The sequence below is a fragment of the Syngnathoides biaculeatus genome, chromosome 20 (assembly GCF_019802595.1).
Source record: "Syngnathoides biaculeatus isolate LvHL_M chromosome 20, ASM1980259v1, whole genome shotgun sequence".
Lineage (NCBI taxonomy): Eukaryota > Metazoa > Chordata > Actinopteri > Syngnathiformes > Syngnathidae > Syngnathoides > Syngnathoides biaculeatus.
In genome coordinates, this window is record NC_084659.1 from 6,283,948 (window position 1) to 6,311,722 (window position 27,775).

The 27,775-nt window shown below is 48.6% G+C and overlaps 3 protein-coding genes across 9 annotated transcripts in view; 1 reads left to right on the forward strand and 2 right to left on the reverse strand.

Annotated features, from left to right (window-relative positions):
* Window positions 1-131: 131 nt before the first annotated feature.
* lin7a (lin-7 homolog A (C. elegans)) lies at window positions 132-13,928 on the reverse strand. 5 transcript variants are annotated; one of them, XM_061806233.1, is made up of 7 exons: window positions 13,913-13,928; window positions 6,214-6,318; window positions 3,842-3,960; window positions 3,700-3,771; window positions 3,179-3,388; window positions 2,836-3,056; window positions 132-1,285 (listed from the first exon to the last, which is right to left on the reverse strand). In XM_061806233.1, exons 2-7 carry the CDS (start codon window positions 6,251-6,253, stop codon window positions 1,261-1,263), a joined length of 687 nt encoding a protein of 228 aa, XP_061662217.1. In that variant the 5' UTR covers window positions 6,254-6,318; window positions 13,913-13,928; the 3' UTR covers window positions 132-1,260. The 5 variants fall into 5 exon arrangements, with proteins under 5 accessions (XP_061662217.1, XP_061662218.1, XP_061662213.1 ...); XM_061806234.1 differs by lacking the exon at window positions 13,913-13,928 and having other exon boundaries at window positions 2,832-3,056; window positions 6,214-6,350; XM_061806229.1 differs by lacking the exon at window positions 13,913-13,928 and having other exon boundaries at window positions 3,842-4,028; window positions 6,214-6,306.
* acss3 (acyl-CoA synthetase short chain family member 3) lies at window positions 9,182-15,706 on the forward strand. The gene is made up of 15 exons (XM_061806206.1): window positions 9,182-9,573; window positions 10,781-10,925; window positions 11,272-11,460; window positions 11,551-11,685; window positions 11,839-11,979; window positions 12,115-12,195; window positions 12,259-12,506; window positions 12,564-12,667; window positions 13,245-13,340; window positions 13,418-13,481; window positions 13,934-14,015; window positions 14,104-14,226; window positions 14,306-14,405; window positions 14,489-14,664; window positions 14,773-15,706. Exons 1-15 carry the CDS (start codon window positions 9,308-9,310, stop codon window positions 14,848-14,850), a joined length of 2,028 nt encoding a protein of 675 aa, XP_061662190.1. The 5' UTR covers window positions 9,182-9,307; the 3' UTR covers window positions 14,851-15,706.
* A 149-nt stretch (window positions 15,707-15,855) lies between these two features.
* Window positions 15,856-27,775, reverse strand: part of ppfia2 (PTPRF interacting protein alpha 2) — a 46,488-nt gene continuing 34,568 nt past the window's right edge. For 2 of the 3 annotated variants that reach the window (XM_061806156.1, XM_061806157.1), the window contains 11 exons: window positions 25,817-25,898; window positions 24,629-24,829; window positions 24,090-24,152; window positions 23,915-23,947; window positions 22,670-22,845; window positions 21,700-21,797; window positions 21,438-21,613; window positions 20,441-20,509; window positions 20,003-20,159; window positions 17,648-17,730; window positions 15,856-16,532 (listed from right to left, as the gene is read on the reverse strand). In XM_061806156.1, coding sequence (XP_061662140.1) covers window positions 17,672-17,730; window positions 20,003-20,159; window positions 20,441-20,509; window positions 21,438-21,613; window positions 21,700-21,797; window positions 22,670-22,845; window positions 23,915-23,947; window positions 24,090-24,152; window positions 24,629-24,829; window positions 25,817-25,898 — 1,114 coding nt within the window. In that variant the 3' untranslated portion in view covers window positions 15,856-16,532; window positions 17,648-17,671. The remainder of the gene's footprint in view (window positions 16,533-17,647; window positions 17,731-20,002; window positions 20,160-20,440; window positions 20,510-21,437; window positions 21,614-21,699; window positions 21,798-22,669; window positions 22,846-23,914; window positions 23,948-24,089; window positions 24,153-24,628; window positions 24,830-25,816; window positions 25,899-27,775) is intronic. The other variant, XM_061806158.1, reaches the window with a different exon arrangement.

Consider the following 27,775-nt stretch of genomic DNA (forward strand, 5'->3'; position numbering starts at 1 on the left):
ATAGATAGATAGATAGATAGATAGATAGATAGATAGATAGATAGATAGATAGATAGATAGATAGATAGATAGATAGATAGAGTGAGGGAAATGGAAGCAAAAAACGAGTTTTCAATGTACACAAGCACATATATTTATTTATACAAATATAGTATGTATAACAATTGCATATCAACAATGTCCTTTTCTAAAATTATTTCAATGACTGCAAAGTAGAAAATGCAATATGACACCCCCCGCCCCCCCCCCAAAAATGTATTATTTATGACTGGTACAAATCTGGCAGTGTGGCACATCTTGCACTATAAATGAAGCGATCACTCACTGATGTTATAAAATGCGACGATAAAGTGTAAATTCATAAAGTTTTTTGGGGGGTGGTGGTGGTGGGGGCTCAGTTTGAGATGGATAAAGGACAAAATAATAAGTAAAGAAATAATAAAGACACATGCACAAAATGGGGTGTTCACGCACAAAAGGAGGAACACTGGATTATTATATCCATCAATGAACATTCCACATTTTCACCAGCAATGATTGTCAAAATATCAACGGCCACATCATCTGCACAACGTGAAGACCTTCAAGAGTCGTCGTTCCGCATATACACAAAAGAGAACAATAAAACTCCGATCTTAAATACAATAAACTATGTCAAATAAAGATAAATCTGGTTCATTTGGGTCGGAAGTGACTGACATTCTGCTCGTCTAATGGGGAAATATTGCACAATGATAACCATCAAAAAGCGTTACAAATCTAATACATTTGGGAGGAAATACGAAACATTACCATTTTGTTGCCCATCATTTTAGGTCATTATTTATACACTTTACCGGGTGAGTTATACTTGATCATCCAAATGATGAATGTGATCGACAATAACGTGCCTGCCTGCGTGTTTATTGCTCAAGCTACTAGATACGAAACGAGTCCTTTGCGACCATTCCGAACAGTATTTTCCTTAAAAATAACGTTCCGGCACGAGCACCGTGAGGACCGAGGCATGGTGGGACAAAAAAAAAGACAAAAAACGAAAAAAAACAGATGGGCCGGTGGAAAGAAAGACAATCAAGAGGACACGAAAAGGTTAAACAAGGACGTCGGGATCCGTCGTGTTCCTTTTTGTCCAAAAAGCACCAAATTCTGGACAAAACGCTGGCGCTGGTTTTTCGGCGCGGAACGTCGCAAGGGTCGTCACTCCGGGAGCTTGGCGTTGGCTCGCGCTTCCCGGAGATCCGGCGGACGTCGCGTCGGCCTTCATTTCTTCTTCTTCTGGAACAACCTGAAGAAAAAAAAAAAACGAGCAAAAGAGCACGCTGAGAGCAGTTGTCTGCCGCAAAGCCGGTCGGCGACCTCGCAGACATGAGCAAAAGGCGCCAAAAACGGACACTGCAAAACAAAATGGCATCTAACACACAATCAAAATGACATAGACGGGCTAACCAAGCCAGCATCGATGTTGCGGTTGAAGTTATATTGGAAAACAAATGTTAGCGGTACATGGAGACAGCACACCCAACAATACTCACGGGCCTATATTCTTTATCCTCTGCAAAAAGCGATGAATTTAATTTGACTGCAACTTAGTTGTGACAGTGTTCTTTTTTTTCCATCTCCTACATGTAGAGTAGAATGTCCGCATATATTTTCCTGCCCTCAGGTGCCAAAGATGAGCACAATAAATTGGCCATTAAAGGTCAAGTGTCATCCCTATAAACCTTCTAAAATAGATACGGTAATGAAAAATACATTGTTCACTTCAATGTCTGTAGGAAAAAATCAATACGAGCGGAGTTTTCGCCATTGAAAACACGCTGTGGCCCCGACTGTGGGAGACGAACACGCCCCTTCTGACACGGAAGCACTTTTTTCGAAGAAGAGAACATCTCACAACCGAGGGAAGTGACCGGGGCAATATTACCATGTTGTTTCGAGACATATTTAGATGATATGCGATCACGGCCAAACCGCCAAACACTGTCCGATCCATTTCTGCGGCGGAGGTGAGGCATCGCGGCCGTCAAGGCTGGCGGCCGGCTCATTTTCGGCGCCAAGGCGGCGTATCACGGCGCCGAGCCGAGCTGCGTTACGGCGTTGTCGTTGCATGCGGCTGAGTGCGCCATTGCTGGCAGCGTTGTTCATAGCCGCCGCCATCCGCGAGCCCGACGCGGCAGCCGTCCGGCGCACACATCGATACATTTAGCACCCCTGTCATACTGATGCAGACCTTTTGTTACGTTATAAGAGCCGGATGACGTGGTCCGCCCCAAACTATTATTTCTTTTTAGTCGCTGTATACACACCTACCTGTCGATTGGGACCAACGAAGCTCTCGCCTTTTGGACCCGTGCAATCAATTTTTCACGACAAACCGGGTCTCTTATGAACTTATAATGGGTAAATCCATCCACCCGAGCGTTCGAGCAATATCCAGCAATGCGACGAGCCGGCATTTTGGCTAACACGAAGGAACAGCGAGCTCCCTTCCCCACAGGTAAAACTAATAGAAACAAACGAGTCCACGGGGAGGGCGCTCCTGCCCCCGACGTCACTTCCTGCTTCTTCACGAAAACAAATCCCTCGAGAGGGTTTTCACAGCGGGAGTTACAAAAAGCCATGCACGTCAAAATCACGTTTTGTGGTGAACAAAATGGCTGCCGTTTTTCCATTAATAACACACTAAAAATGATCAATTTCATGACGCTTGACCTTTAAATTCATGCATGAAATCTTGATGCGCAAACCTTACCGTTCTTTGTGTGTGTTTTCCGCAAGTAAAATATTGCCAAATACAAATTTTCACCGGTCACAGCCATGAAGCGCCTCACCTACGACGTGTGGTTCTGCTGAGCGGACAAGTTGTGCTGCTGCTGCTGCTGCTGCTGCTGCATGAGCAGCTGCTGCTGCTGGCGGCGGCGGGCGGTGCGCAGCTTCTCGAAGCGCGCCTCCATCTCCTCCAGCACCTTGGGCGTGTAGCGCACCACCAGCTTGACGCTGTCCTTGGCCGCCTTCAGCAGCTCCACCGCCTTCTCGTGGTGCTCGCCCTCCACGCTCTGCAAGCACACAAACAGGAAACCAGACTTCCTGATTGAAACCTTCGTACCTCAGTACAGAATATCGTACTTTTGCCACGTTGGCAACGTCATAGAAAAGCGGAAGCCTCTCGGGGACGCACCACGCCATTGACGGACAGGAGCTGGTCGCCTCTTTTGAGACCGCCGCGGCGCTCGGCCACCCCGCCGGGAATGATGCGGGAGATGTAGATGGGCGAGTTCTGCTCCTTGCCGCCCATCACGTTGAAGCCCAGGCCTTCCTCCGTCTTGGGGAGCTCCACCACCCGCGGGTGGGAGTGGCCCTCGCTGGCGGCGAAGGCGGCCACGGTGGCCTAGAGGCGCGAGAGATGGCGGATGCCGAGTCGTCGCTGTTAGCTGTGTTCCCTTCCTGAATGCCTGAAGGTCATGGGTTCACGGGTATGTGCCAATTATTTTCATCCGCATCACGCATTAGCGTCATCTCCGTAGGCTGCTGATTACCGTCTCTCTTCCTACCGTGAAATTAAAACGCAGCGTGGCGACCTTCAGCCGACTTTCTAGAGGTGAGACGAAACAATCTGGCAAGCGCGAGGCAGACCGGAGGCATTTTCCAGAAAGACGCCTCATCGGGAATTGTTTCCGACCGGGCCGTTTCGCCACTCACCTTGGCCGTGGCTCTGGCCTGGTACTCGGGGCAGCCGTTGACGTTGATGGTTTCGTGCATGTACTGGTAGACCTGCGAAGAGGGTTAGGGTTGGGTTAGGTTAGGGTTAATGTGCTCGACCCGGACCTGACCGGCTAGTCACCTCACGGATGGCGGTGCAGAACTCGCTCTGGAGGACCTTCTTCAGCGACTGCAGCTTGTAACCGGGAACGTCGCCCGACTCCTGCAGCTTCTCCAGCAGCTCAATGGCCCGGGCGACATCTGGCGGCCAAAGACAAGAGTGGCACGTTGCCAGGCTACGCCTCGATATTGTCACGAACCTCCGAAATCTGGGACTCCGAGGCAAAGGCATAATGTCCAGTGGGTGACCCGGCGCAAACTCAATAAACTAGCAAATGTGCGTGACGAAAACTCCAACAGAAATACATGATCAATTCTCAAAAGCTGTGACGAGCGCCAGAGGTGGCCCCGCCCAGAGCGGCGACCGGGCCACGCCCCTCCTGGCAGTGCTCCAGCCCCGCTCATGACAGATATACACAAGATTTATCGCGGGCAAAGAATTAAAAGGGCTCGCTCCAACTGTCAGCTCAGTGAGGTGATGTTGAGTGTCTGACGGACGGACTCGACCCGTTGGCTTTGGTGAAAAAATTCACGCCCAGGTATTTTTCTTTTTTGCCTAAACGGGTTGCTGTAGGAATAGTAAACAAAGAAAATCGGAGGAAACTGAGATCTCAATCAGAGAAATCTAGACGTGCCCCTCGTCTACGAACGTACGTTTTTTTTTCACCAAAAAATTGTTTTGCCTGAAAAACAGACTAATCGATGAACGGATTCATCATCCGGACGACGGTGCGATGAGTTGCCATTTGACAGCTTTGCCGCACCGTCGAGCAGCGGCAAAGCAAATTGGGGCTTTTTAACGAACTCTCTGGCCGCTCCAGCTTCTGGCGTGTTGCAGGTCTTGGAGAACGCGCCGGACCAGATGGCAACGCGATTAATTCCGTCCAGATGGGTCGTTGGCCTAACCGGGCTGATGTGCGACTATTAAGCTTGTCTTTACATGCCCGTTGCGTATTTTTCAAAACGATTCATTCACATCCAACACGGGCCGCTTTTCACAGCGACGTCCAGATAGGCGTGATGAATCGATCCGTCAGAAGTCGCTGGGCCGGTTGTTCTCCGGCGTCGTGAGATTTAGTGACCGGGGAGAAGACACGACGGCGTAATTGCGCCCCACTCTCTATCATGTACAAGGGGGCCGTGGTGCCGGCTTGTGAAAACAGGAGGAGGGAGGGGAAAGACCCCAGAGGACCGCCTTCAACAAGACCTCCATTTCCTTCATAGCAATAACAGGAAGAGCCGCGATGGATCCCCGCCCGCGTCACATCCATTTCTTCCTGTTGCGCAAGGAAGGCCATTTTCACCACATATCGTAACAATAATAATATTGTTTGACATCATTATGAGCGTGATTCCGCATCAGGCCTTCGTCGGCTATGAAAGGACTTTTCTAAAGGGGTGCGCACCCCCCTTTAACAGCCTGTCAAGAGTTGGCGCACCCCTGAAAAGGTCACTTCACAGTATGGCCAATAAAACAACGTCCGAGCATTAATATTCAGCTCACGAGTCGCAAATTTGTGGTGCCCCGCAGTGAACGATTTTTCAGGAATGCTGTTTTTTTTTTTCTCATCATGTAGAAACATGAAGGAACACATTCCAAACGTGGGCCCAACTTATTGCGCATATGACAAGTTTGGAAATGCGGAATAGGCAGCGGCACGCGCGTACCAGCGCAATCCGAAAAGTATTTATAGCGGACGCCTGCTTCTCGGGATTGGCGCCACGGAACACCCGCGGATCCCCTTTCTGCGGTCGCGACGCCAATATCGCATTTTTGGCGTGCGGCTTTTCGCGGCGCTTTCATAAACATCATCCACACACATCCAAGGATCCATTGAAATTCATGACATAGATATATAAATATGATAATTGAGGGAATGAATAAACAATGAAATATTTGTTGTAATTACATTCTATCTTTGTTCATTTAAATCACGCAACTTTCAAATGATATGGATATATTTTTAATTTTCGAGTGCTATTAATTTGAAAACGCGTACCAGTATCGTTCCTAATGTCAATTCCAAATGTTTGGCATTTTATTGGACACACAATGCAATGAAATGCAAAATTCTAAAACGGCGCGTGCACGCCCGCCTGGCGTACGTGAACGCGCACGCCATCGCCAAGCACGTTACATAATGTGAAAAACAATAACAATAATCGCGACGGCTCCGCGATAATATCCATAATCAGCGTTGCTGCGTGTAGGCACGTGAAGGCAACACCGTGCACGCGAGCACCTGAACGCAACAATCCCCCCTACAGAGAGCCAACGTTTGCTGATGGAGCGTCGGAATTACCGACCTTGTTGTTTTGCACGAATGCTCGACTTGTCGTCATTGTGATGGAAGGATCCGACCGCGGAATGTTGGAATGTTCCGAGGGGCTTACCTCGATCCAGAGTGAGCGGCTGTTGGAGCACCGTCGCCATGACTCAACCGACTGAACGAGGCGAGGCGAGCACGCCAGAGACGACGACACTGGATGCGGGGCAGGCTGCAGCAGCCCACGGGACCAGAAGAAGAGGAAGGGCGGGGGGGGGGGTGTTGGTCAGGGGAAGTCACCCAATCAAACCCCCCCCCCAAAAAAAAAAAAAAAAAACAATAATAATATTAGAGCACAAAAATCAGACCCGAACCTAAAAAAAAAAAAAAAAAAAAAAAAAGCTGCAAATGCAAAAGATGTAGGGGTGGGGGCAAAACTCTTTTGAATCTGACGGCATCACGTTGACAGAGGATTTAAAGGCATAGATGACATTTGAACTTTTTTTGTAATATTTAAAAAAAATAATAATTTTCAATAATATTTCAATAACTTTTTAAATGTAATTAACTTTCATGTTTTTCTTTTTAACTACATCATAAACTGTATTTCTTACTAATAAAGGCAACATAATACACACATCGTGATGATCATGCATACAACAAATAGGAGAATAAAAATATTTTAGAACTATCTAAAAACCACAGATGACTAAAATACATCATCATAATGAAAATCTTGGGAAAGTCATACAAATGCATTTATAAATGAAATTAAACACATCAAGGTATCCAATAAAAACTATCAATCCATCGATCTTCTTCACCACTTATCCTCACGAGGGTCGCGGAGACTGCCGGAGCTGATCCCAGCTGTCGACGGGCAGGAGGCGGCGTAGACCCCGGACTGGTCGCCGGCCAATCGGAGGGCACATAGAGACAAACAGCCGAACTCACAATCACACCTATGGGCAATTTAGAGTGTCCAGGTAACGTGGCATGTTTTTGGGATGCGGGAGGAAACCGGAGTGCCCGGGGGAAACCCACACAGGCACACGGAGAACATGCAAACTCCACACAGGCAGGTCCGGGATTGAACCCGGGACCTCAGAACTGTGAGGCCAATGCTTTACCATCGTATCCACCGTGCCGACCTAAGAAATACTACTGCTTTCTTTATCAAAGGAATCCGTTTTAGCCTTGAACTTGTACAACTTGAAAGCATTTCAGGAGAGGAAACGTTCAAACAACTGAAATAATGTTGTTGCAGAAGTGCACACGCCCTCTGATAAATAAGGATGCTGACGCGTTCCGAATTGAGCAGTCGCATCAGCACACAAACCGCCGTCAGTTTAAGTGCCTCCCAAATCGATTCAGGCGAGAGCATGCGGAAAAAGGGCAGTCGCTTGAGCCCCGCCTGGCGCGTATGCATGCACGGGCCTGGGAAGAGAGTGGGGCGGCCGAGGAAACACTTTGGGGGAGATACAAAATCAGAACAACAAGTGCAAAAGCAGCGTGCAATGATCGAATTGACACCAAATAAATCAGGTTACGTGACAGCGTGCATCATTGATCGGATGCCGGAGGGAGCGCGAACGAGCACGTGAACGATTGCACGACGTGCGCGACCTCCATCACATGCGGCCGCCGACCTCACGTGCACAAGATTAACCCATACGTAATCCAGCCGTCCAGCCGTCCCTCCGTCCGCCATCCTCCCATCATCAAGGGAGGCCGACAGTGATGAATTTAAGCTCTTTGGGATTAGTCCTCGTGTGGACGTCCTTCCACACAGCGAAAACCTCGCGCTGGATTTCAAAACAGTCCAGCACTCCATTTTTTCTGCCCTTTTCACCCCCCCCCCCCCCACCCCACCCCACCCCACAAAAAAGAAAAATACAAGGTTAAGTTTTTGGGAGAAAAAGAAGAAAAAGTAAAAAAATCTAAATAAATAAATTGTGAGTTGCTTGTCATTTGGAGAGAGACAAAAAAAAGTAAAGAAGTAAAAAGTAAAGTAAAAGTAAAAAAAAAAAAATCCAAATAATTGCTGAGGAATATAAAAATGTTTTATCATCTGCACACTGAAAAAGCACATGATTTAATGTGAAAAAATAACAATACTAAGAAAGGTTAAAAAAAAATCATCAAACTAATGAAAATGTATTTGCATTTCATGCCCAATCATTTGCATTTCTACAATAAAAGAACTCAGATATGAAAGATATGTTGTTCTTCCACGGCACATTTGTCCAAGCATTTTTGTTGTCACAAAGCATCCAAAATGTCTTCAAAAAGATCAAATTAATCTTTTTCCTTTGGCGGTTCGAAAACCTTTCACACCAAGTAGCAGCTAAAAAAAAAAAAAAAAAAACTGCTTCAAAGTTCAATACAACTGAACTGCAGTGAGCCAGTGATTCTTTCAGGCACCACTAGAGGGAGCCCACGCACACCCAGAATCACTGCCTCAAATCATCATGCTGTGGACCAATACTTAAAAAAAAAAAATGAAAGCATAAACTTTTATTTGAATACAGTACACTTCTTGAATGAGCAAGATTGTGGTATTATTTTGTTTGCATTACATTAGACATTTTTCTTGAATTTTTTTCTACAATAGATCTATTGGTTGCAAATTGAATCAATAATTAATCATTTTATTCATTTCATTAATTTTTAAAAATAATTTCAATTCATTTATCTCGTGAAATAGGAATAATTTTAATTGGAGTAAAATAAAAACTGGATCTATGGATTTAAAAATATGACATTAATTCAACAATTGGTTCAATGTGTGTGTTACAAATAATACAAAATAAAATATATACATTTAAAGCTGCTTTGATCAAAACTTTAAAAAATGTTGAAAATAAAAACATCCATACAGTCATTTATTATAGTACACAATTGCTCCCCGAGTTGTTCATAAAATGTCATTTTTCATATGAATTCAACATTCAATAATAACAAGATCAAGTGCGCATAAATGCAATTTTCCACATTTTGCGCACAACCCCGACGTTGTCCATGTTGTGTGTTGGCATTGCAAAGAAAAGTGGGCACGGTTTTCAGTGCAGTTCAAAGTTCACAAGGTTCACCAAGGATGCAAGTCGGAGGAGTTCGCCACTCAGGTGGTCTCTGACGTCACCGGAAGTGTGTGCCGCGTGTGCGTGGAGGCGAAAACTGCGCGAAAGTTTGTCAAAACCGAAGCGGAAGGAGCGGCCGACATGCACGCGCAAATCCCGAAAGCGTGCACGAGGAGCAGCACCCTTGGGTTACGCCTGTGGGGCGTTCGGGTCCCTGGGAAAACGCCACCCGCACGACGCGGCTGCGTGGCCGATGCACGCGACGCGGCGGCGGAGCGGTACCGCCGAACCTTCGCGGAGGCCCGGGACAGGCCGGAGGAGTTCTGGGCCCGAGTGGGCCAGGATATTCGCTGGTTCGAACCGTGGAGCAAAACGCTGGACGCGGAGGACCCAGTGTTCCCCAACTGGTAAGTTTTTTTGTTGTTGTTTTGTTGTTGTTTTGTTTTTCTTTTTAAATGCTGCACCGCGGAAAGGGAGGAAAGACGACGCCTGGAAGTGGAACTTGAACGCACCACAAGCTCATGAGAAGAACCCGCCTGCTCAACAAAAGTCCAATTTCATTCCAAAGCCTTGATGTTTTTGTTCAGATCATATTTATTCTCGCTTGGAAACGTTCTGCTGCTAAGTTGCAAAGCAAATGCAAACGTTCCGTGGTGTTGGTCGGAATAAAACAAACTTATTAAAACAATAAACACGAAACAAAACAGCAGAGTAAATTCACCCACCGGCACTTTTATTTGGCTAACCAAGCAATAGAAAAAAAACAAAGAAAGAAAAATATGAATGGAGTAGTCAGGAAAAAGTACAACCATTAAAAAAAAAAAAGTCCGAGTACAAAAGAGTAATAACACGGTGAATCAATTCGTAAGTAATTTCAATTTTCAAACTGAAGGTTTGACATGTAGACACTTACAATGGGTCCTTTTAGCATGTTAGCTAACTTTCTTACCGTCTGTTATTCTTCTTTTATGCAGCAGCATGTAGCATCTTGGATTTTGCAAAAAAAAAAAAAACAAAAACAAGCACACAATTGCAAACATAACATTTGTCTTGTACGTCCTAAAACAACTTCTAGCGGTTACCTGCTAGATTTTTAATCAGCCATCTCAAGATGTCTGTTGAATATTAATGTTGCAGAACTGCCGCTATTTTTGTTTAAAAAAAGAAGCAATGGCGAAAAAATAAAATAAAAGTAACGCAATTACAGACAAGATTGTTCAAGTTAACTTTGAACTAAACTAGCTCATTTTAGCATGTTAGCTGCTAACATCTCTCACATCAATTATGGTGCATTTATGTAGCAGTTTGACTTCTCAAAATATCTGTTTTTTTTTTTTTTTACATGCAAATCCCTCCCCCCAAAAAGTATCTTAACATAAGTACGTAAAATTAATCCCGTACGCCCGTAAAACAAGCACTATTTCGCATGTTAGCTTCCAGGTTTCCGCGTGGCTAACGTTCTAGGTAGCAGTTTCACTTCCTGGTGGCGTCATTGTTAGGCTAACTCAACAAATGCAAACGGAATGAATGCGATTTTATTTTAAAGTCCAAAATGTACGATGTCATTTTTCGCGTTTCTTTTCTTCTTTTTTTTTTTTTTTTTTTGTCCGTAAGGTTTGTGGGCGGAAAGCTGAACATGTGCTACAACGCTGTGGATCGCCACGTGGAGGACGGGCGCGGCGAGCAGGCGGCCATCATCTACGACAGCCCGGTGACCGGAGCCAAGCGCGTCGTCACCTACCGAGAACTCCGGGATCAGGTCGCGAGTGTTCCCGACAAGGCAGTGGCAGACCGTGAATTAGCTACCCGGGCAGACTTCAAACGAATCCTGACCTAAACCCACTGACGCGGCCTGCAAATGTTGAAAACTGTGGAAAAATGAAAGTCGGCAACAGTTGGCTTTAACTGCAAGTCAAAAACTGAGACCCTGTATTGGGTACATAGAATATAGTGTGCCGTATTCTCATTAATATGCTTCAAATTGAACCGTAAAAACATGGTGCGATTGTCAAGTGGTACAAAATGAAGGATTAGAGGTTTGGGAGTCCTGTAAATGCGGATTTCATGTACCAACGTTTGCCATCAGCATTCGCACTTCGCTTCAGGTCTCGCGACTGGCCGGCGTCCTGGCGAAGAACGGGGTGGGCAAAGGGGACCTGGTGGTCATCTACATGCCCATGGTGCCCCAGGCCGTGTCGGCCATGTTGGCGTGCGCCCGCCTGGGCGCGCCGCACAGCCTCATCTTCGGCGGCTTCGCGTCCAAAGAGCTTTCGGTGCGCATCGACCACGCCAAGGTGATTGCGGGGGCTGCGTCGGCTGCTCGTGGGGGGTCGAGACGACGACGGCGACGTTGCGAGGCAAAGTGATTTGGTTTTTAATCGCAGCCCAAGATGATCGTGACCGCCTCGTTCGGGTTGGAGCCGGGCCGGCGAGTGGCCTACGTGCCCCTGCTGGAGAAGGCCTTGGAGCTCAGCTCCCACAGACCCTCCAAAGTCCTCGTCTACTGCAGAGACAACATGGTGAGGACCCGCTGGAAGCGGCAACTTTTAGCGTTATCGAGGGATCCGGGAACCGAGCCCCAAACGTTCCCGAGAACGTCGTCGAAAATCCGGAACCGCCTTCGAGTCTCCGCGAGTACAAGTGCAAAAATACTTTTCTTGCGACCCCGATAGGAGAAAGTCTCCGTGAGCGGGAACCGCTCTCTGGACTGGGACGAGGAGATGGCGAGCGCCCGACCCCACGACTGCGTCCCCGTCCCCTCCGGGCACCCGCTCTACATCCTCTACACGTCGGGCACCACCGGAACGCCAAAGGTCGCTCGAGCTCACTTTGTCGCCGTGTTTCAAAATGCCGTTGATTCCGTTCGTTCATCTCCGAACGAGTGGACCCGCGTGTCCCTTGAGCGCAAAATTTCATTTGTATTCTGTATTGTGAAACCCCCCCCACAGGGCGTGGTGAGGGACACCGGGGGCTACGCCGTGACGCTGAAGTGGACCATGTCCAACGTGTACGGACTGCGCCCCGGAGAAGTAAGCGCAAGTTTCGGCTCGTTTTGAGCGCGTCGGCCCACGGCGGCTAACTTGCGCCGGCAGGTCTGGTGGGCGGCGTCGGACCTGGGCTGGGTGGTGGGCCACTCGTACATCTGCTACGCCCCCCTCCTCCACGGAAACGTCAGCATCCTGTACGAGGGCAAGCCCGTGGGCACCCCAGGCCCCGGCGCCTTCTTCCGCGTCCTCTCCGAGCACGGCGCCGCCGCCATGTTCACCGCGCCCACCGCCGTCCGGGCCATCCGCCAGCAGGACCCGCACGCCCGAAGCGGGGCGACGTACCCCCTCCCCAGGTAGTTGATGGCAATTCCCGCACCGGGTGGCCGCGATTCACGGACTTTTCCCCGCAGGCTGCGCTCCGTCTTCCTGGCGGGGGAGCGCTGCGACGTGGAGACGCTGGAGTGGGCCAAGAGGAGCTTCGGGGTTCCGGTTCTGGATCACTGGTGGCAGACGGGTCAGGAAACGTGCACAACATCTGTCCGTGTCTTGATGTTATCACAAACTGTGAATCGATTCGATTCGAGTGAACGAGCTTCATCATTCCGCCCGCTGCACTCTCGTCTTCCTGTCTCGGGACAGAACAAGGGTCCGTTTTGACGGCGTTTCTCATGTTCTGACCCAGTCCCGCAGCTAAAGGGGGGGGGGGGGGGGGAATTCACCACACCAGTAAACATTTTCCCCACCAATCAGAAGGAAGTGCTGTTATCTGTTCGTCAGAATTTTGTTCTTCTGCTCGCTCGTCGGCCACATTAAAAGGCCAACGTTAATCCGTGCGCTATTTTCGGAGGCGGAGGCGGCCGGCGACGTCGTCGGCGTTGCTGGGCAACAAATGTGTTTTCCGGCTGCTCGCGGGCACTCGGAATTCAAATGAAGCACCGACGGGCTGTGCGAAACGTTAACGTCGGCGGCGAGGGCGGAGAAATCAAGCGCACCCGCTTTTCTCGGGCGCCGACAATTGATAGCCGAAAAGTAGGAAAAAAGGAAGTCACGAGAGCAGAGATGCAAGACTTTTGCCCGCTTTTTTGTTTCAGAGACGGGCTCGCCCATCACGTCCACGTGCGTGGGCCTGGGCCACTCCCTGACGCCGCCCGCGGGCCAGGCCGGCAAACCCGTGCCGGGCTACGACGGTGCGTCTTCCCCTCGGATTCCGACCCTCAACCTCTCCCCTTCCCGAAAACTTGAAGGCCCCGCTCTGTCTTCACAGTGACGGTGATCGACGACCGCATGCGACGGGTCAAGCCGGGAACCCTGGGAAATATCGTGGTGAGGTTAGCCTCTTCATCGTCGTCGTCGTCGTCACGTGACCCGCTTCCTGTCTGTAAATCGCAACTACTACCAAGAAACTTTTTTTTTTTTTTTTTTTTAAGCTTTTGTTTCGAGGAGAGCAGCTGCTTGAGCCGTGAAATCTGTTTTCGGGGACGTCAGCCGCACTTCATGAATCAAACTCGGCATTTTGTTGGCACTTTGGCGAGTTGGGTGGGGGGGGCATTTAAGAGAATACGGGAAGAAGTGAAAGGAACGGATGGAAGGAAAGTCCAAAGAGGACGTGAAGAGACGGAATGGGGGGGCACAGACGGGGGTGCAAAAACAGGATGAAAGGAAGGCGACACAAGATGGCGGCGAAGGTCAAAAGGACAAAACGGGAGGAGCGGGAAGTCCAAGCCACACGCGACTTGTGTCGTACGTTTGCGTCGCTTACCTCTGTCCTTCACGCACGTAGGTTACCTCTGCCGCCCGGCGCCGCGTCATCTCTGTGGCAGAACCCGGCTCTCTTCAAGGAGACGTACTTCACCAAATTCCCGGTGGGTGCGGGAAGGGGCGCCTTCCGGGATGCACTTCCCGCCAATGTGACCTCTGACGTCAGGCGTTCTGTAAAAACGCTCCAATCAGGGCTACTACGACACCATGGACGCCGGATTCGTGGACCAGGAGGACTTCCTGTACATCATGTCGCGCTCTGATGATGTCATCAACGTGGCCGGACACAGGCTGTCGGCGGGGGCCTTGGAGGAGGTAAGAGGCGGGATATGTCGCCATCTTGGATCTGGTACGTAAACGCACGCTCCTTTGGGTTTTTTTTTTCTCCCCCCAGTCGGTTTTGCAGCACCCGGCGGTGGCCGACTGCGCCGTGGTGGGCTTGGAGGACCCTCTGAAGGGGCACGTGCCCCTCGCCTTGTGCGTGCTCAAAAACGGTGAGGGGGGGGGGGGGGGGGGGGCGCACAGAAACAGAAAGGCGCCAAACCAAACCGTCCAACGTCTCTGATTGCGTCCTCAGGAGTGCGACAGTCCCGAGAGGAAGTGGCGCGGGAGACGGTCAAGCTAGTACGGGAGACGGTGGGACCCGTGGCCGCCTTCCGGAAGGTTCTTTTCGTCCGGGGGCTTCCCAAGACACGTTCTGGGAAAATTCCACGCTCCGCCTTGGGAAATCTGGTCAACGGGAAGCCGTACAAGGTGCCGGGCAAGTCGCGTCATCTCTTTGCGCGCGTGCCATCGTTCTCGTCATTGCTCGCTGAAAGTGCTGTGAGGTTGCCGTGACAACCGTACACCCTTCCCACACAGATCACGCCCACCATCGAGGACCCCGAAGTCTTCAAGGAGATCGAGAACGCTCTGAAGTCACCCGACGGGTCACTTTAGTACGTTGCTGCACCGTTTGGAGGGAGCTGCGATAATCTGAGCGGCCACATTTCATAATGCAGAAGATGAGAAGGCTCGTCTCGAAAGGCAAAAATGCAACAAAAAATTATGGAATCCCAAAAAAATGACCCCCCCCCCCCCCGCCCCAAAAAAAAAAATTATAAACCTCCCCCAATAAAGCGATTCAAAGTAAAAATACATTTGGGGGAGACAACATTTTCAATACAATAAAAAAAAAAAAAGCAGGTAAAAAAAGTGGGAAAAAAATGAAGGAATGTCAAATAAGCTTAAAATTAAAAATATCAATGACGCGCGTTCGAATAAAAAACATGCAACCAAAAACAAAAAAAATCCATTTTGAAATGTAGCAAGTTAAAAAAAAATGTTGCAATAAAAGTAAAAATGAAGCTATTTCAAATAAAAATAAAACAAGTTCCAATAAAATAAAATGCAGGAAGTTCAAATAAAAAAAGCGAGTTTCAATAGTAAAATAAAATCAAACTAAATAAAAAGGTAGCGAGTTCACATAAAAATCTACAAAAAAGATAAAATTAATCATAGGCAGCAAGTTCACATAAAATAATCATGTAAGACAAAAAGTTAGTAACACTAACCCTAAGTAAAAAAAAAAAAAATCCATGTCAAACAAATCAAGATGAAGCAAGATGAAATGAATAATTGAAAGTTCATGTTTACATTTTTCACATATTTTTTTGTAAATGAAACTCCATCTATTGACAGTACTTTTACTTTTTAATTTCTTTTTTTCATTTTCTTGCTCACCACTGAAGGTTTTCCACTGACATACGTACAAGAATTCATAAATAAATAAAAATGTATTCACAACAAAATGGAACCGTGGCGATGATGTCCTTGTTCGTGCAAATTGAAAGACTTAAAAAAACAAAAAGATTTGGGTCCATCAGAAATAATGGTTGGGTCCAAAGATGGCAAATGTCAAGTCACAGCAAGCGTTTGTTGTTTGTTTTTAATAAACGCACCCACGCACGCACGCACGCACGCACGCACGCACACACGATGAGCTGAATGGAAGCTATCCTCAGCCCCCACCACCCCCCCACCCCGCTCGTGTGCTTCTTAGTCCTCTGGCCACCAGAGGGCGGTGGCGTCCTCTTAGGAAGGAAGTTGTCCTTTCCCCAAATTTCAAATAAAATAGGAAGTTTGCAAGAATCCGAGAGCAGCATATATTATTCATCTATGGTCCACTAACATTATCTTGGTTTGATCAAGAATTTTTCTCTTTTTTTTTTTTAACAGACACACATATACACACACAAATATGTATGTGAGTGTACATATACATATGCATATATACATATATATAAATACATATGCATATATTAAAAATGTCATATTTATATGAATTTACACAACCTACTTCGTTACACAGTACGTTTGAAGGAAAGGGCGACGAGCCTGCTGCGGGAAAGTTTAGCACCGGAGGCGGCGGCCGGCCGGCTGGCGCCCACATTTTCGGGTTTTGGAGGCCGGGGGGGGGGGGGGGGGGGGGGGTACGTGTTCCGGTCCACGAGTCGGGAGCGACGAAGGGCTTCTTGGCAGTGCGAGGTTGTCCCAATGGCGTAGCCCCCCACCCGCCCCCGAAAACCCCGGGCCTCGCCCCCCACACGCGCGCGATTCGGTGGATCCGTTCAGAACTGGGCCTAAAAAAAAAAAAAAAAATACAAATAAAAAGATGAGTCATATTTGTCATGTTGTTAGGGGGGGGGCGTATGGGGGTCTTCCGGGCCCACCGCGGCTCGACAAACAATCGTAAAAAGTCATAAAAGCCCACAAATAGTAACAATAAACATCCGTTGCGTCAAGAAATCCAATAAAAACAAATTAGCACAGCCGATCGATTTATTTTTTTACCCATTATTTGAGCCTCAAAAAAATAATATATGGAAAAATGGATACACATTTAGTTCTATTAAAATAAGTCCAAAATATTTGACATTACATTGTAAAAATTGACTAGCTCAATCATGGGGCGTCAAACTCATTTTTCTTGTGGGTCGCAATGTAGTTATGGTCGTTGTGAACATTTATCGCCACCTCATCATATTTACACATGAAATTTATGAACTCCTTTTGAAATCAGAAATCAAAGGGGAATGGGTTTTGAAAAATAGTGTTGTTTAATAATATAAAAATACTTGAAATAACGCAACGGTAATCATTGACATGACATGGTTACTTTAATTTTTTTACAAATTTTAACCTAAATCATGGAAATTGATACCGATAATTTGCTTCGGAGGGCCACATAAAATCATGTGGCGGGCCGGGTCTGGCCCCCCGGGCCTTGAGTTTGACACCAGTGATGTAAATAATAAATGCAAAAAGCAATAATTAGCAAATGATTTGTTGCCAAATTCAAGTCGAGAGGCACAATTGTGGACGGAAGAAGCTTTTTTTTTGTTGTTGTTGACGTTTTATGATTATGTTCTTCTAACAAAGATGGAAAAAGTAATTTTTCTCCTGCGCCTCGTAAGGTGCAAAAAAAAAAAAAGATTTGTTTTGTTGCCCGCGTTTATTTTTAATACTTTTGTCCGTCCCAGAACGGAGACGTGACTCATCCGGGCTGGACACGCTTGAAAGGCGAGGCCCGGTGACAAAGACGTGCGCCAAACCTCCCCCCCCCCGGGGGAGGGGGCTCAGGGTGGGGGGGGGGGGGGGCTTATTATCTGTCCGGCTCGCCTCTTTAAAATGTGATTGAAAACATTAAAAATCAATTTTTTGGGGTGTGTGCGCGCGCGTGTCATGTGCAACATACAGCGAGCGGCCGGCCTCGTCTCTCTCAGCACGGGTAGGTTCTCACCGTGGTGCCGTCCAGACGCTGGACCGTCGAGGCGCCCGCTGTGGGAAGGCAGACGGCAGATAGGGGGCGACAGAGAGACGCCGTCAGAGTTCGTCCTCACAACGCGCTTGAGGGCAGGGGTTGGCAAAGCTATGGTCAGCGGGCCACATGTGGCTCGTTTTTAGTCCCCCCCCCCCCCCACCTTAAACCCGATAGGCACAGGAAAGTTTTTGGTTTTCGTTTTTGGGTCTGCAAAATTAAATGTGGGCCCCTCAGCCTGAAAGTTTGCACACCCCTGCTTTCGGGGACACAGGAAGGACAAACACATAAACACTTTGCTTCATCATATCTTGAGGGGTCGACCGATTTAACGGTGGCGGCAGCGACCTCGGCGCGATTTATGTCTTATTACCGTAATTTCCACTTTTGTCACACGCTTTCAACCCTGCGGCTTATGCAACAATGCGGCTAATTTGTGCATTTTTTTTCTCGCGGCCACCGGGGGCGCTCGAGCAGAAAAGATAAGAGTGAGTCAGGTCAGGTGGAAATTATGTGCAAGAGGAAGACGCGATTTAAAAGTAACTTTGCGCTTTGAGCATGAATAAAATGAGCAGGAACACACCCACATCACGGAAAATGCAAAAAGAAAAAATGCAGACGATCCAGATTTCACGTTAAAAGCAATCGAGCTGGGGGATAAAGTAGGAAACTCGGCATCATTGATTCGACGGTGAGGCGCTGGGAAAATGGCAGCGGGAACAACTGGAGCAATGGAAAAAGATGGGAAAAAAAATTGCAGAGGTAATAAAAGCAGCTGGCCGGAACCGTGTTGCTGCCGCGTCACAGGCACTCTTTGGAAAGAAAAGCCAAAGTCTATTAATAAAACTCTGAAAACTCTTTCTGTGTACAGGAATGAGAATTTTGCGTGCATTTGCGGAATTTCGACTTTTTTTTTAGCTGAAAATTTCATTTTTGTGTGATCAAGACCGCCCGCTAGCATCTATCGGCAACGCTGATCGTGAAATTAGTCACAGCTTCTGATCGCGGAAAACGCCACTGCCTTAAATTTGGTGTTTATAATAACGATAATGTTCCGATTTCCGGCAGCATTTTGGTGGCATTTCGTCGGTATTTTCATAGAGAAGCAGTTATAGACATACGTACGCCAACGTTATCGAGCGGTCCGCACGTTTGCCGTGCGGCGAAAGTCTTGGAGCGAAAAGATGAAGATCGTGCTGGGGAAATTGATCAAAACCACGGGGTCAAAAAACTGTTTCCGAGGGGCGGGGCTTGTTAAAAAGTGGAACCGTGCAGGTAGCAACGAAAACCGGATCAACGCGTCTAACCCGACAAAGCGCTGCGCACTCTGTGTTGCGATATGATCAATTATGGAAGCAAAAAAAAAAAAAAAAAATATCCAGGAGCATATCCAAACCAGGAAGTTGGACGAAAATTTCTCAAATATGATATAATCGACAACTCTTGATACGATTCGGCCCATCTGTAGCACTGGCCCCGTAGACCACGCATTTTATATTTCATCATCTCATATAAATAAATGACTTGTGTACTTATTTCTGAAGTAGAACTTGTGAGTGGGTTGGGTTATATTTGATATAAATTTCACTCAGTCCACATTTTTACGTCTGAAGTTTGGCAAAATTCTTTTGGTTGTTTGGACGCATATTTTAAGTTTTCAAAATGTTATGACCGCCCTGTTTTTACACTGTTATAAGTAACCAGAAGTCGCCATTTAACAGTGTGATTTATTAAAAAAAAAAAAAATGTCATAGGCAGACATTTTCAGTGGTTTTCCAAATTGGTCATGTGGGCACGTGCGTCTTATAGACAGGTGCGGTTTATGTACGTAGAAAATGGACTGGGTGAGGCTTATAATCAGGTGCGGCTTATGGCGGAGACATTTCGGTATGTCCGAGCGGCACGCTTGGGTGAACCCGATGGTCACAAAAACCCACCACGAGGCGTCTTCATGGGATTGGGAGAGGAGGGGGGGGGGCGCGGGAGGGGGGGGGGAGCCACTAAGGTGAGTCAAATACTTTTTTTCAAATTCAAGTGGATTTTCAAAAAATGAAATTTGCATCCTTGAGAGTTTTTTGGCACTAAGACGAGAGGGGAGGAGGTAAGGAGGGAAGGGGGGGGGGCGACCACCACACACACAGCCCACTTGGAGAGGGCGTCGCGGGGGCGGGGCACACCTGACCTCAGAACCAATCGGAATACACGTCGTCCAGCGCCTCGGAAAGGACTGGCGAGCGGCCGGGGGAAAACAGGAAAGACAAGTTTGGCAAAACGACGGCAAGGCGGCCTCACCGTCGGGTTGGAGCCTCCGCGAGTGGCCCGACGTGGCGGTCAGGCGGAAGCCGGCCGGCAGGGTCTCGGCCGACCCGGGCATCATGCTGATGCCGTGCACGTCCCGCGGCGGGAACTGCCTCCTCCACGAAGGACCCCGGAAGTCTTTGTCGTCGCACTGAAAAACGGCGGAATTCTTAGCTGCAGTTAGGTGGACGCGGAAAATGCGGCCGATCGTTGCGGAATGCGGCAACGGGGAAAATGACGGCAGTCATTTGGGAATGCTCGCGTGACAAATTGGACAAAAATGGGAATACTTGAAACTTTGAATGACTTGCGTCATTCTTTCACGGAGAAGTGCGGAAAGTCGTGCGGGCTCATAGAAAAGAAAGAAACGGGGGGCAGATCATATCGCGCGCGGTCTTCTCATATTGCGCGATAACGAGCGCGCTCGCTCACCTCGTCCAGCCGCCGGTCGGTGCCCAGCGCCAGAAGATTATTGTACTCGCGCTCCAGAATCTGACGGGCCTGATGGTGAAAAGTGGGGGAAAAAAACAATCAAAATAAAAAACACAGGCACAATCTGATGATGTTTTTTTATTTTCAGCAGATGGCGGACAGAAAGCCAATATCACGCGGATTTTCCATTTTCCATTTACGGAAAACGGAACATAATTGATCGATAACGTCGATGACATCCAGTCGTCCGTTGAGCTTTTCATCGTTTTTAGAAACACGACTCCAAAATTAGAAGCGGAAACAAACATCCGTGCTATTCGGCCCAACGGGATTAATCATTTAGACTGCAAACTTCCACTAGGAGGCGCTGGGAAGCATACCATATTTACATTACACGCAAAGTAGTCCAATGACTTTTTCATGCTTTGTGGTGCTATTAATTCAAAAAGCCAAACATGATTTCAAATATAGAAGAAGGAACAGAAGCTAAAGACACTTTTGCGGCATTCAGCTGAGCGGGATTGAAGCTTTGGACCGGAACCTGCCACGAGGAGGCCATGACAAAGGCACTCAATTTGCCATCGTTGTTGGAAAATACAGAAGCGGCCATCGATGCTGAACGAAAGCCTGCGCTGGACCGCGAGCTGCCACCGGGAGGCACCGAGGAGCCCAAAACCCACTTTTCTACTTTGCTTTGGACCGGAACCTGCCACGAGGAGGCCATGACAAAGGCACTCAATTTGCCATCGTTGTTGGAAAATACAGAAGCGGCCATCGATGCTGAACGAAAGCCTGCGCTGGACCGCGAGCTGCCACCGGGAGGCACCGAGGAGCCCGAAACCCACTTTTCTACTTTGCTTTCCCAACAAGCGGAAGCAGAAAAGTGCTTTCAGGCGACCGACCCTACAAGTGAGCCGAAAGCTTCAAAGCTTCGCACGTTGCATTTGTTCGTATTCATAATTGATCCAAAAATGCGTTGAAACGCGGACGTGCCTACCTGAGTGTTTTGGTTCGGGATCTGGAGGAGCAGCGCCAGGCTGCTGTAGTCAAAGTTGTCGTCCAGGGCGACCAGCGCTCCGTGCACGCCGCTCTCGTGCAGGATGCCGGCGTAGTCCCGCAGGCCGATACTCTGCACCCAGCGGACCACCCGCTCGTTGCTCCACACCAGAACGTCTGAAGAACAACACCATTATCTTAAAAAAAAAAAAAAAAAACAAAAACATTTGAAGGCAGAAACATTTCTGCGGCATTGGCGGCACCTCTCATTTCGTGCTGGCTGGTCTCCCGCCGCCGTTCCAGCTCTTTCCTGTCGTAGTTGAGCTTCTTCAGACACATGATGCCGTATTGTAAACTTGTTCTGCAGTAACACCAAACAAAACTCATGCCGTTTGCTTTATTTCCATGCAGTGTTCCCCCGCTACATTGTTTCGTGACAAACTAGTGCTTTGGCACCATATCGTGCAAAACTGTCATCGACCACAATCCGTTCCAGAAATTATTTGTTCAAAAACCAAATCGGTATTTCCCATTACAATGAATGGAAAAAGAAGTAATGTGTTCCAAGCCTGAAAAAATTGGGCTTTTTATAGCAGTTTTTTAAAGCTTTTCCTGATAATAAACTACATGGTAGAAATACGTGTATAGTTTAAATACTTTATATAGTAAAAAATGTAAGAAATCTTGATTTTTTGCTGAAAATGTCACTACCGGGCTGCGTTATACAGAAGAACAAAAGTGCGCTGGTTGCGCAGCGCATGTTAGGTCCTTCCAGGGTTTTTTTTCGGGGGGTGTTCGTATTGACAATAACAAAACGCGTCGTGGGTGGGTCAGCTGCTTGCGCCGCACGCATTATGTTATTTCTGGGTTTTTTTTCGGGGCTGTGGAAATTCACAACAAAGAATGTCATGGGTCAGCGCAATATGTTATTTCCATTTTTGTGGGGGCGTTCGAGTACCGATTTTCGTTCGATAACAGAAGCAAAAAAAAAAAAAAACTAGAAATTTTTGTTCAAAAACCGATTTGTCCGAAAACGGGGATGTTCGAGAACTGAGGCTTTACTGTGTGTTGAAGTTGGTTGAGGAGCTTCATGTGGAGCTTTGCTGCCATCTACAGGCAATCAAAAACCTTTTTAGCGGGGCGTCAATTACGAACAATTTTCTCACCCGGCGATGCCTTCGTACATTGCGGATTTTTCTGTTCGACAAATCAATTTTCTAGTTTCAAGTTTACCTGTGGAAGCTGTCCACCATTTTGAGGTGCACCCGCAGGTCCTTCTTGGTGAGGTGGTCCAGCATGCGCGCGTCCACCAGGCACTCCATGAAGTAACTGCGGTACTGAGGTAGTCCGAGACTGGGCAGCCACTCGTTGCCGATCCACTCGTGGTTCATGTCGCCGTACGCTAGCGTCTGGACGACGGCGGCGTCGGGAAACCACAAATGGGAAGTCAAAGAAAGAAAGAAGCCTGCAAGGAAGTGTGTGTTTGGGGTATGGTTGGGCATTAATGTCCCAGCTGGGGGTTCTCTCGGACAGGCCGCAATCCAAACAGGCCAAGTGAAACCGTCTTCTGAGTGAAATGCAGATGATGTGCTGATTACCGTCATTTTAAGCCGCAACAACTTTCAACCCTGCGGTTTATGCAGAGAGGCGGTTAATTTGTGCATTTTTTTTTCCTAACGGCCGCAAGGGGGCACCTTGAGCGGAAAAGGTGAACGTGAGACCGGTGGAATATATGTGTCGAGGAAGTGACTTTTACCGGTCCGGCCCTGTTAGGGGGCACTTGAGCGGAAAAGGTAAAGAGTGAGACCGGTGGAACATATGTGCCGAGGAAGTGACTTTTACCGGTCCGGCCCTGTTAGGGGGCACTTGAGCGGAAAAGGTAAAGAGTGAGACCGGTGGAATATATGTGCCGAGGAAGTGACTTTTACCGGTCCGGCCCTGTTAGGGGGCACTTGAGCGGAAAAGGTAAAGAGTGAGACCGGTGGAATATATGTGCCGAGGAAGTGACTTTTACCGGTCCGGCCCTGTTAGGGGGCACTTGAGCGGAAAAGGTAAAGAGTGAGACCGGTGGAATATATGTGCCGAGGAAGTGACTTTTACCGGTCCGGCCCTGTTAGGGGGCACTTGAGCGGAAAAGGTAAAGAGTGAGACCGGTGGAATATATGTGCCGAGGAAGTGACTTTTACCGGTCCGGCCCTGTTAGCGCTGCGCTAGCGTGTGACTGCTGTGTCTCCCGGATTTTGACCGGTATGTCCCCCCGTTAGCGCGGTGGCGCTAGCGTTAAACTCTCTGTGTAAAATCTTTGTAAATATCTCGTGTTTCAATGTGGGCACTTGCGGTTTATGTTTGTACCAAAGGGTATTTCCTTGACTAATGTACTCTGTGAGGCTTCTAATCAGGTTCGCTCTGTAGGCCGGGAATTACGGTATATTCTTGCATGATTCCAAAAAGCCACGAGCAGCGTTTATTTTCTCTTACCTGAGCCCAGCTCCCCTCTTCAGACTGAGATTTCTATTCAAAAACAGAAAATTCATCTTTCGTTAGAACGACAGGCCCGACAGGCAACGTCGCCGCTCACTGGTGCGCACGTCTCAAGGGAGGGAGGGAAGGTGGGGGGGGGGGGGCGTCAAGGATACGGGGCGACACGACTGACCGTTTTGGAAGGGGCCGCCATGGTCTCCATCTCCTCGTGGGTCACCCATACGTTGCCTGACGGCTACAAGGGCGGCGCCCCGGAGACGGAGCGGCGACGGCGGCGGGTCGCGGTGGTAGTAGATGTCCAGCGGGAGGCGCAAGCAGTGTTAAAGAAGAAGAGCAGCACCACTGTAAGCCAACAGTGTTAAAGCATCACAGTCGAGACCACCAACCGGCCCGTGTCAAAGGGGCGGGGGCACAGGACTCAACACAGCACAGATGCGTTAGCATGCGCGCTACAGCTAATTACAGCCGAGCCCCCGTTTTATCGCGGGGGGTCCGTTTCAGACCCAGCTGCGACATGGACAAGTCCACTAGCTTAATGCTAACATTTAAGATGGACGGCCACAGACGGGAATTGGCGCAGACGTCTGCGGGTTCAGACCCACGAACAAGGTACGAGTTACGGAGTGCGATTTGGCGGGACAAGGCAGGAGTGACGACACAGAGAGCGCCCGGCTGCTTTTTTTTGGGGGTGGGGGTGGGGGGCGTACTCACAGTTCTGGAGGTAGGGGGCGCCGACGGGCTGGTGAGGGAGACCATCTCCTGGATGGCCAGCCGCAGTTTGAGTCTGTGCAGGGGGTTGCTGATGCCGATCTCGCGCTGGATCTCCGTGTCGGACAGCGCCGACATGATGGCGCCGCTCTTCACGTTGGCGCGGCACGCCGCCACGTACCAGGCCGGCATTCCCAGCCACAGCTAGGAGGACAAACAGGGCCCGCTGTGACTTGTCCCGGCGGCGATCGCGACCTTCAACGTGACCAAGTGCTCCGTTTGCGTACGTGCTTTTCGGGACTCAAGCGTCCTTTGGTTCCAAAAGTGGAAGCGCTTCTTTGCGCAGTATCACGCGCACGTTTCTCTTATTTCGATGCGAGATAAAGCGCTTTGGCGATGGCAATTTGACATGCAAGTGAATTCAAAACTGAGAAATCACAGCTTTTACATTAAGGCTCAAAGTTTGATCAAATTAAGCGGTGACGTGTCAACTTTGGACGAACATTCTCAACAAACAGCTTTCGTTGGGGTTGCGTCTTCTTTGAGAGCAGGGGTCACCAACGCGGTGCCCGTGGGTCAACGGTGGCCCGTGAGGACCATTTAGGGCGCCCACGAAGCATGTTCTAAAAAGACCAAATTGTTAATATTTGTACTTGAAATTTGATGATTAAATCTGATTTGCTTATGTCAATTACAATACCTGCAATGCCATATAATACGAAAATATTTTTCTGACTCTGAAGTTTAAGGTCATTGATCGGCGCCGTCAGTAGCCGTCAGCCTCAAAAAGCTTGGTGACCCCTGTTTTAAACATCCGTCCATTTTCTCTGCCGCTTATCCTCACGAGGGTCGCAGGGAGTGCCGGAGCCTATCGCAGCTGTCAACGGGGCACACCCTGAACTGGTCGCCAGCCAACCGCAGGGCACATGGAGACAAACAGCCGCACTCACAATCACACCTTGAGGCAATTTAGAGTGTCCAATTAATGTTGCACGTTTTTGGGATGTGGGAGGAAACCCACACAAGCACGGGGGGAACATGCAAACTCCACACAGGCGGGGCCGGGATCAAACCTGGGACCTCCTCACTGTGAGGCCAACGCTTTACCAGCTGCCCCACCGTGCCAACAAACAAACCAAAAAGAAGAAGTCCGGAGGTTCCGAGGCGCCGTCCGGCCGAGCGTCTGCTCACCTCCAGCCAGGCCACCACCGTGGGTCCGTCCCACTGGGCGAAGGGTAAGCCCTTCCTCCTGGCCTCTTCCAGCAGCTCATGCCTACGTGGGCAGAGGAGACACACAAACGCATCATTCGGACGTACCCCCACAGTTTGATTTCCCAACGCACGGCAGCAGAGGGCAAGCGTTTATCTTCGGCGAACGCCCACGTGACGTTTGGGACTTCTTATTACCCGGGCGACATTTTCTCCAGCCTGCCGCAGCCGAATGGACTTTGCACGGGTAAGCACATTTGCTCCCGGAGTTAACTTCTTGCGTTTTTTTTTTTTTTTTAAATAATGCATGAAGTTATCTTCAAGAGGCTCCACTTTGCCTTGGTGCAGTGTTTTTTTTTTTTGTTTGTTTTGTTTTGTTTTTTTTCCTCTCCTCCTACACTCGAGCCCGAGAGCGCCGAGCGGCGACTCCCACGCGGGCTCTCAGCGAGAAGATACGGACACCTCGGACGGATTGACGAAAGGCACACCCACCGAATTTCCCGTCGCCCAGCGGAAGAGGTTTCGAGACAATACCGCGGGCCGAGGATGGCGAGAAATGAGCCTGAAAAATGCTCATTGAAAGCAACGCGGCAGACTTCCCGCGTCCCCCCTGGCGCGGCTTCTTCGGACTTTTGGCCGGCGCGACTGAAGACGGACGGAGAATTCTACCAATTTGCACGTGGCAAAGCGAAAGAGGCTTTGGGGGCTGATTTTTTTTTTTTAAGGTGAATACGTTTGCGAGGATCCTCGTAAACTACTGTAACACGCTGAGCTTCTGAGACTTTTTTGCATGTCTGCTGAAGACGGACTCGCCTGCCAGGCCAAATTTCACGTTGACGTTCGAAAGTGGCAAAAAAAAAAAAAAAAAAAAAATCGTACAGCCGACTTAATCCGAGTTTCTCGTTTCCTCCGTCTGCACCGCCCACACGCTGCAGTGAGTTTTTCAATTTAGTATCGATATTTTGTGGGCCTGCTGGTAATAGTTGCAAAACGAGACCACCCCTGGAATGGAAGGTGGGAACAAAAACATATCAGATGGACACGTTTCCCAAACGCAAGCGCTTTGGGTCTTCTTCCGTCCAGCACATGAGGCCAGCTCATGTTTGCATGTTCAGCTCGGGTCTAAAAAAATGCATGACGACTGAACATAGCTGGGGGAAAAAGGAAGTAAGGAAACAGTTATGACAAAATCATAGAAATCATAAATTACACACACACACACACACAAATAAAGACAGAAAAATTGAAGAGGACGGCATTCCAGGAGTGAAAACCGGATCCAGTTGTCAACCGACTGCAAGAAGGAAGGGGCGGGGCAAGAAAGTAATGGCGTTCTTGGAGGGGGGAGGGGGGGAGGGGAGAGAAAGAGAGGTCGACAGGACAGGATGTGCGACGGTGGAGCTCAGCGACGCGTCCTGGCCACTTACCCGCTTTGTTAGAGGCGGGGGGGGGGGAAGAGAGGGAAAAAACAAAAAAAAGTACACGGAAAGTTAGTCCACATGTACACAACCCGGCACAATAAAACGTCCGATTGGCGTCTCGTGCGGCAGCAAGAATTCAAACACGCTGGATGCAAGTCACCAAAAAGACCCCACGACAACGTGGGAAGCCCTCGAGAGCATTTAGTCGCCGTCCTCGATTTCCGGGCTTAAAGGTCAAGTGTCGTCCCTACAAACATTCTAAAATAAGATATTGTCATGAAAAATACACATGACATTATTCACTTCAATGTCTGTGCGAAAAAATAAACACGAGCGGACAGGGCGTCATCCATGCGCAAAGTTGCGGAAGTCTCATTCCACATCCAAGTGCCGCCATATTGGTTGCGTCCTCTGTCTGTGACATCACAACGGGACATTCGCCATTGAAAACACGCTTCCGCCCCGACTGTGGGAGACGAACATCTCGCAACCCAACGAAGAGACCGGCGAAATACTACAC